Source organism: Monoraphidium neglectum (assembly GCF_000611645.1).
Source record: "Monoraphidium neglectum strain SAG 48.87 unplaced genomic scaffold scaffold01451, whole genome shotgun sequence".
Classification (NCBI taxonomy): Eukaryota; Viridiplantae; Chlorophyta; class Chlorophyceae; order Sphaeropleales; family Selenastraceae; genus Monoraphidium; species Monoraphidium neglectum.
The window spans coordinates 4,934-13,054 of NW_014012177.1; the positions used below are offsets into that span (position 1 = coordinate 4,934).

Consider the following 8,121-nt stretch of genomic DNA (forward strand, 5'->3'; position numbering starts at 1 on the left):
GCCGTGCCGCGCCCCGCCCCCCGCGCCGAGCCAGTGGGCTCGCGCGCTGCGCGCCCATGCAAAGCCAAGGTTACGTCCAGTAACAGCGCACGTCCAGTAACAGCGAGGCGCGGCGCGGCGCCCTTGGGCGGGCGGCATACACACGTGCGCACGCCCGGCATTCTTCGACTTTGCAGCATGCTCTTGCTGACCATGCTTATGAGACACAGGCGCCCTCCGTCCAAGTGCATGGCCGGGCCCCATGCCGGCCCTGCGGCGACCGTCAAACTGTACTGCTGCACACATTGGGTGCGCGCGCCGCTCCTCGTAGCTACCCGCACGGACGGGGAAGAGGAAGCTTTCTTCGCTCACCGCCTACCCGCACAGCCGCTCCATCCCGCAGCAAGATGAGCGCCGGCGCCTGCGCGCCCGCCCGCCGCCACGCCGCGCCTGGGAACGCCGCCCCCGCCAGGCCGCGGCCGCGAGCGGCAGGGGCCGTTGCGAGTGCGACGCGGCGTGCCGCGGGCCCGGGGACGCGTGCGCATGTGGCTGTTTGGGATCGAGGCTGGTAGGCCCAATCGGCCAGCAGACGGTGTGATGCGTACGACGATAATTAAGAATGCAGCGGCCGGGGCCTCCCACACAGAGGCGGCGACGAGGGCTCGGAGGCGTGCAAATCACCGGCGCGACGAAAAGGGGCAGCGTTGGCGCCCGGTGACGGCGGCATAAGTTTGGGCATGGGCCGGCCGGCGGGCCAGGCGCTACGCCCCGCAGCGCCCCGCCATCGAGGGGCGCGGGCGCCGAGGTTTGGCTGTTCTCCGCGTAGCAATGCGGCCCCTGTTATGCGGGCCAGTAGCGGGAGAGTGTCGCCGCGGGCGGGGGCGGCGCAGGCCGGCCCTGCTGCCCGCCGCTCTTGGAAGCGGCGGGGCCCGCGGCGGCGGCGGGCGCGCGGGCGCCGCGGCGTGCGGCTGTTTGTTGCGCGGAGTGCACTGCTGCGGCGGCCGCGCGGGCGCAGCGGCGTGCGGCTGTTTGTTGCGCAGTGGGCACTGCTGCGAGATAAAGCAGCGCCGGGTCACATCGTGTTGAGGTGGTGTGCGAGGCAAGCTGACTGTCGCCCATGGAAATTGGTGCATCGAAACCAACAGAAGACAGAGGGACACAGAGTGCTACGCTACAAGGGCTCCAAATTGGCGGGAGCCGTGACTCACAGGGACGCGGCGCCGGCATGCGCCTGCATGATGCACATGCGCATCGCTCGCCGGGCAGCAAGTAGCCTTACCACCAGCGCACGCTGCGGCCCACCGGCAGCGCAAGCGACAGGCACGCGGCGGCGCCGCCCCCGGCCACGCCCGACCCGCCTGCACCCCATCCAACCTGGCTGCGCTGCTGTTGCTGCTGCTGCTTCGACCGCGCCAGTCGCTGCCGCCGCGCGCCGCCCTGCTCCGCCAAATCTGCCTGCAGCTGCGCCAGCTGCTGCTGCTGCTGCTGCTGCTGCTGCTGCACGACCGGCTCCGCGCCGCGCCTCCGCGAGGCCCCGCGCAGCTGCTTCCCGGCCCCCGCTGCCGCGCCGCCCGCTGCCGCGGCCGCGGCCGCGGCCGCCTCCGCTTGCCGCTGCAGCAGCACGCGGCGGATCGCTTCGAAGAAGCAGAAGAAAACCGCGCTGTTCAGCCCGTTGGACAGCGCGCGCGGCCCGACGCCTCTGAAGAAAGCGCGTGCGCCCTGGCCCTCTGCGGCGACGCCGCGCACGGCGGCGGCAAAGGTGGGGCGCGTGCTGGCCGAGCACATCATGCGGGTCTTCACCACGTCCAGCGGCGTCGTCGCGGCGGCGGCCGCGGCGCCGGCGCTCCCGCCCATAAGCAGGTCCTCGAGGGTCGAGGGCTGCGGCGGGGTGGAAGGTGCCGGGAAGCTGGTGAGCTGGTGACAAATCGCTGCCAGATGGCCGGTCAAGGGCAAGTGACGGGCCCGTGGCAGCAGGCAGAGAGCTGTGCCGCTCGAGCTGGGCCTACAGAGGCAGCAAGCGCAGGCCGCGGTCGGGGTCAGATCGCAGCCGAGAAAGGGCGCGCGCACCTGGCGCCCGTCGCTGACGCGGGCGTGGACGCAGCGCAGCGTCTCGTAGACCGCGAACTTCACGGCCATGTCCGGGACGTCCTCCATGATGGTGGGCAGGAAGCCCTGGGTGAGCGGCCGCGCGTTGCACGGTGCGGCGGTTGGTGGGGTGTGTGCAGGGCGCTAGGGGGCGACGATAATGCGAAGCATGCTTTGAAGGACCAGCGACTCTGCAGACCAAGCCGGGCGCTCGGTTCGCAGGCGCTGAGCGGGCGGGGGGCACGCCCTCCGCAAGGCCAGGCTGGGCCGTTCCTTGACCGGACGCAGCGGCGGGCCCAGCTGGCGTGACCCCGGCCGCGGGCCATGGCTGTCCGCAGCGGCAGCGGTTCTCACCGTGAACAGCCCCGAGAAGCCCGCCGCGCCCGTGATGGAGCGCGCCGCCGCGACGACGTTCGGGTACACCCCCGCCTGCACGCTGCGGATGCACACCGCGATGGGCACCTTGACCACGCCGCTGCCGACGGCGGCGACGCCGCCGGACACAAATGCCATCTGGCCCTCCCCTAGAGATGTCCGCTGCCGCAGGAACCGCTTGGTTGTGGAGTAGAAGGCGAAGTAGGCGCCGATGATTACGCCGGCGCCCGTCGCTGCGCTCAGGACGCCGCGGTAGAGGGATGCGACCTCGCGTGCCGCGCCATTGAGCGACAATTGGACGCCCTTGGCGGCAGACGCTGCGCCGGCGCGGCCTGCGGCGGGGACGGGCGGGGGCGGGCGGGGCGCCGGAGAGTTTTGGAGGGAGTGGCTGGCTTGGGATTGTGGCGGGGGCCGCAGGGGAGGCGCCAACGCTCATTTCGTCTCAATTGCTGGCGCGCCGCCGGTGCGTAACCGCGGCGCCCCGGGGCTGTAACTACTACGGCTCGTGGCACGACCCCGCCCCTGCGCAACGGCCGCCGGCGCGGCCACCACCGCCCTTGTTGCGACGAGGAGTGGTCTGAAGGGACCGCGCACCTGTCAGGTTTCCAGTCTGCATCCGCACTTTCATGGTGTCGATCGGGTGGATTGTGCTCTGGGACGCGGCGCGCGCCATCGCGCCTGCCACGACGTCGTGCGCGGGCTTGCTGTCTGGCGTCGACGGCGGCGAGGACGACGAAGCTGAGCTTATCGACGCATCTGGCGCCTTGACGGCCGTCGCCTGCAGGTCGCCGCGCGGCGGGGAGCATGGCAGAGTTTGGGGGGAAGGGGCGGGAGGGCGGGGCCGCGCACCGGTGCCTTCCCCACCGTGCCCCAAGCGTGGCCAAGACTACCACGCGTGTGCGAAATTAGAACAAAAAGTTTGCAATGGTCCGTTCGCGACCCTCTTCGGCACGATCACGGGGTCAAGGCTTGGCACTCCTCGGCCTGGCACTGCCATCAGATCGCCGCCCGACCACTCCGCCCGCCACTTAGGCCATAATGGTACAATGCTGCCTCAGAAAGACACACGCACCATGATGTGGGGCTTTCACGGCCACTTGGCGGGGCCTGAGCTGATCGGGGTCAGCGCCTTGAGAAAGCACCTTGCCTGACCTTGCCGCAAGGTTTAATTTGGAACCGCGTCGTATGCCTACGCCACACAAAACACCGTTCCGCTGCAAGCTGTCAGGATCGCCCGCTGGTGCCAAGGGCTTGGCTGATTGGAGCAGGCCAGTTCGAGTTGGCTGGTGAACGCCAGGTGTGCGAATGCTTTGACGGGTGAGTACGGTAGTGAACGCCACGCCCATTTGTGTCTTGCGCTTCATTCGGTCTGGGCACGGCATCCTGCACCGGTGCTGCTGCAGCTGCTTGGTCGCTGAGCCCGCCATTACCGTACTTCGAATTCATTTGACCCTCACCCGGGCCAGGCGGCACCCTTCCTCCTTGCCTTGATCGGTGCGCCACACATGATGGGGGCACCGCTTCATCCTCAGACAGTCAGCTGGAAGGCGGATGACTGCACTCAAGGGAGGAGGGCGCAGCCCACCAATCTCAGGCAACTGGCCATGTCAAAGCAGGTCTCCACAGTGACAGCACTCACCACTCAAAAAGGGATCAGCAACTCCGTGCTTGGGGTGCCACCTTTGTTTGCCGTCATGAAAGGGGGCTAAACAACCTCCACAACGTCGATCGCGCATGCTCGCCAGCTGCCTCCCGGGGCGGTCCAGCAACAGGGGAAGCTGCACTGCTGCCGAGCATGCAGTTGATCGCAACCACACGGCTGAGCAGGGGCTGTGAAAACTCTTCGCCATTCAGACGGTCTGCAACATACAAATGGCCCTGCCGAACCACATTGCCCCTTTGGGCATACAGGCGTCTGCCGGATTGCGACAACAGTCACGCAGCAGCTCTGCCTGCCCGCATTCCGGGGGTCAGCGTAGTGTACACACAGCATGCAGTGTGAAAGCATCCGATCGCCACGGTGTGCAATGCCCAGTGCTGGCCTGGCGCTCGCAATATGTTTGAGGCACTGTCTTGACTTTTTTCCTCAGTGTTTTGTGTGCAAGTAGCAGCCCAGTGACAGGCCTTGAAGGCCACATATTATCGGCAGAATCATATTTTAATGCCTTTTAGCAGGATTTGAACCCTTGTTGTGCAGCAGATTGATACACAAATGGGTCACAATATTGAGCTCGCTGCAACGACGCCAAAACCAAGCGCGCAGCCACCACCGCCGCCGCCGCCGGCGGGCGACCGCCGCCCGTCACGCCCCCGGCCCCGTCCACTCCGCGGCCTCCCAGGGCTCTGGCGGGTCCCGGCAGTCGAGCTCCGCCAGCCGCGCCGCCAGCGCGAGCGCGGCGTCGCGGCCGTCGCCCTCCCCGTTCTCCAGCGCTCCCAGCCACTCGGCAGGCAGCCAGCCGTCCCCGTGCAGCGCGCCCGCGAGCGCCCCCGCCATCGACGCGAGCGTGTCGGTGTCGCCGCCGGCGTGGGCGGCCGCCACGACGGCGTCCACGGGCGAGCCCCAGTGGCACACCAGCGCCCACAGCGCGGCGGCGGCAGCGCCGGTCGCTTCCATCTGGAATCCGGGCGCGATTTCCGAGGACACCTCGAGCTCGCCCTCCAGCCAATCCGCGGACTTCAGGTGGTCTGCCCAGGACGCGACGGGCGGCTGCTGAATGTAGGGCGCCTGCGGCAGGCCAGATGGAGGGGGTGTGGACTCTGCCCCGGGACGGTTGGGGCTCGCTGCTGCTGGCGGTGGCAAGCATGCAACTGCACGCCGGCAGACATGCCGAGAGGCCGTGATGGATGGTGCTTACCAAACGGTTGCAAACACTGCCTGTGGAGTAGACCCCTTGCCTGCACATGACCCCCACCCACCTTCTTCTGAACCTGTGAGAGCAGCACTTCCAACGTTCCTTTTGCCGTGTCCGTCTCCACGACATCAATGAGGTGCCTAAGCAGCCCCTCCGGCCCTGAGCCCTCATCGGCAACCGCGTCTCCGGCGGCGCCCTCCGGCTCGCCCCGCTTCGACAGCCAGGCGACGGCCGCCGCCTGCATCAGCGCGCCGTCGATCCCACAGGGGTGCACGTGCGTCGGCAGGAGCGCGGCCTCCACCGCCCGCGCGAGCGCGGCGCGCGGCGCGTTGCGGTAAGCCAGGCCGAGCGGCGCGATGCGCATGGCGCCGCCGTTGCCGTAGCTGCCGTCGGGGATGTGCATCCGGCCCGTCTGCCGGGGGTCGGCGCCGCGGCTCAGTGACGTCAGCGCCGAAAGCGCGCCGGCCGCGTACCCGCGGCGCGGGTCGAACCATTCGATGTAGGACGCGGCGATGTCAAAGGCGTCGGCTCGTCCGCGCCGCGTGAGGCTCGACGCGAGGGCCAGGGTCATCTGAGGGAGGTGGCGGCGTATGCGTGCGCTGGGTGCATGGGCGTGGTGCTTTTAGACGGTGTGCATGGCTTTTGCGCGGGGCTCGCGCCGCAAAGGGAGACACTCCTTTTGGAGGGTAGAAAAAGCATCTGAATCCGCGGGATCTGTGCTTACACGAGGGGCGCGGATGGAGCGCACAGCACCTGGGCACCGCCTGGGAGTTGCCGCCCCCGCACCTGTCCGTCGTCTGTGTAGGTGCCCTTTGACCCCAAGGATGTCAGGCCATCTGGGTACTGCTTGGCCACGTCCCAAGCCCAACAGCCCTCCACGCGTGCACCCAGAGCGTCCCCGCAGAGCGCCGCCAGCAGCGCGCCGCGGCAGCGCGATGCATACGCAGGGTGCGCCGCTGGGCCAAGGGAGGCGCTCACCATCATTTATCAGTCTGACGTGTTTCGTACTATATTCTATCGATCCTAAAGATCTTCAGTATCTGAGACTTTTGCGACCACGGCGGCTTTCGGCACGCCCTCTTCGGGACTGCAACGCTTTCCTTGACGTGTATCCTCTCAGTGGAACACTGAGAGACTACGGGTCTCCGGGCCGGGCCCCAGCGGCATATGACCGGGCACCCTCGCTCGTGCTCGCGGCCTCTTAACCCGCGAGAATTCTTTCTCCGTTCATTCCATCGGCTCGCTCTTTGCTGGGATCTGATTCGCTTGCCTGCAGCGCCGGACGTTCCTTCGGCTTTTTTCAAGCGATCGCGTCCGGAGGAACCTCAGGAGCACCTCGGTGCTACTCTCTGCGCTTCCAGAGCTTCTTCTACCCGGTGTCTTGGTTGCGTGCGCTGCGAGATGCGAGAATGTGCGCGCTTGGCACTTTGTCGTCAACCCAGGCAGTGCCAGCATCTGTCGGCAATTTCGTCACCAGCGTACGTCATCCGTATGCATCATGTGCCACGTAAGTTGCTGATCAGGCAATCTAGGCATTCGGTGCAGTGTGGGGCGCACAGGCCGCGCAGGCGCTCAGGGCCAACCAAGTAGCTCAGGCGTTGCAAGATTTACGTACTCGGTGCAGCGCTTGCGCGCTGTAGGCGCGCGGTGCCAATCAGGTCGCTCATTTGACGCTCTAGGGATACGGTGCAGCACGGGGCGCTCAGGGTCGCCTCGCTCGCTCACGCGTCGCACGCGTTCGGCCCGGCGGCGGGGGGGGAGGGCGCAGGTGTTTTAGGTACTCGGTGCGGCGCTTGCGCACGGGAGGTGCTGGGTGCGGGCCAAACCGCTAATCAGGCGATCTTGGCATTTGGTGCGGCTCAAGGTGCCCATGCTGTGCAGGCGCTCGGGGACGCCCCCCCCAAATTGCTCGGGCTGTGCAAGCCTTCGGCACGGCGGGGGCCGCTCCGGTGATTCAGGTACCCGATGCAGCGCTCGCGCGCTGTAGGTGCTCGGTGCCAACGGGTTGCTATTTTGGCGTGCGAAGGATGCGGTGCAGCGCGGGGCGCTCAGGGCCGCCTCGGACGCTCAGGCGTTGCCGGCATGCGTTCGGCCCGGCGGCGGGGGGGAGGGGGGCGGGGGCGCAGGAGTTGTAGGTATTCGGTGCGGCGCTTGCGCGCTGTAGGTGCTGGGTGCGGGCCAAACCCAAGTCGCTCAGGCGTTGCAAGCCTTCGGCTTGGCGTGGGCTGCTCAGGTGTTCCGGGGTGATTTTGCAGGCATTCAACCAGGTACCGGGCGCCAAGGCTGGCCAGCCACAAAGCGCAGCGGGGCTGTTCAGGCATTGCGTTCTCGGTGCTTCACGCACGCGGCATTTGGGTCGCACAGGCGTTAGTGTCAGCTCGGTAATGTGTAGGCGTCAGCGTGTCGAAGGCGTTACTGTGTAGGCGCAACTCGTGCGCCTCAAGGTGTCAGCAGAGCACGCTCAAGTGCGCAACTTTAGGCTCGTGCGCACCTACCGTATGCCGCCGACGCACATTTGCAAAGACACACGTGTGCCGCTGCAGGTGCAGGCGTAGGATGACGGGCTAAGCTAAGCAAACACTGAGAGCCCCCCGTCGCAGACGCCGTTTTATGCGTGAACATCCTCTCAGTGGAACACTGAGAGACTGCGGGTCTCCGGGCCGGGCCCCAGCGGAATATGACGGGGCACCCTCGCTCGTGCTCGCGGCCTCTTAATCCGCGCGAATGTTTATCTGTTCATTCCATCGGCTCGCTCTTTGCTGGGATCAGATTCGCTTGCCTGCAGCGCCGGACGTTCCTTCGGCTTTTTTCAAGCGATCGCGTCCGCTTG

At 67.2% G+C, this 8,121-nt stretch overlaps 2 protein-coding genes across 2 annotated transcripts; both read right to left on the minus strand.

Annotated features, from left to right (window-relative positions):
• Positions 1-1,254: 1,254 nt before the first annotated feature.
• Positions 1,255-3,067, minus strand: MNEG_7924 (Putative carrier protein PET8; the record flags this gene model as incomplete). The annotated part of the gene is made up of 4 exons (XM_014043604.1): positions 1,255-1,857; positions 2,047-2,151; positions 2,419-2,771; positions 3,034-3,067. 4 exons carry the CDS (start codon positions 3,065-3,067, stop codon positions 1,255-1,257), a joined length of 1,095 nt encoding a protein of 364 aa, XP_013899058.1.
• A 1,674-nt stretch (positions 3,068-4,741) lies between these two features.
• On the minus strand, positions 4,742-5,862 carry MNEG_7925 (hypothetical protein; the record flags this gene model as incomplete). The annotated part of the gene is made up of 2 exons (XM_014043605.1): positions 4,742-5,164; positions 5,356-5,862. The coding sequence occupies 2 exons, from the start codon at positions 5,860-5,862 to the stop codon at positions 4,742-4,744; spliced, it is 930 nt and encodes a 309-aa protein (XP_013899059.1).
• Positions 5,863-8,121: the final 2,259 nt, after the last annotated feature.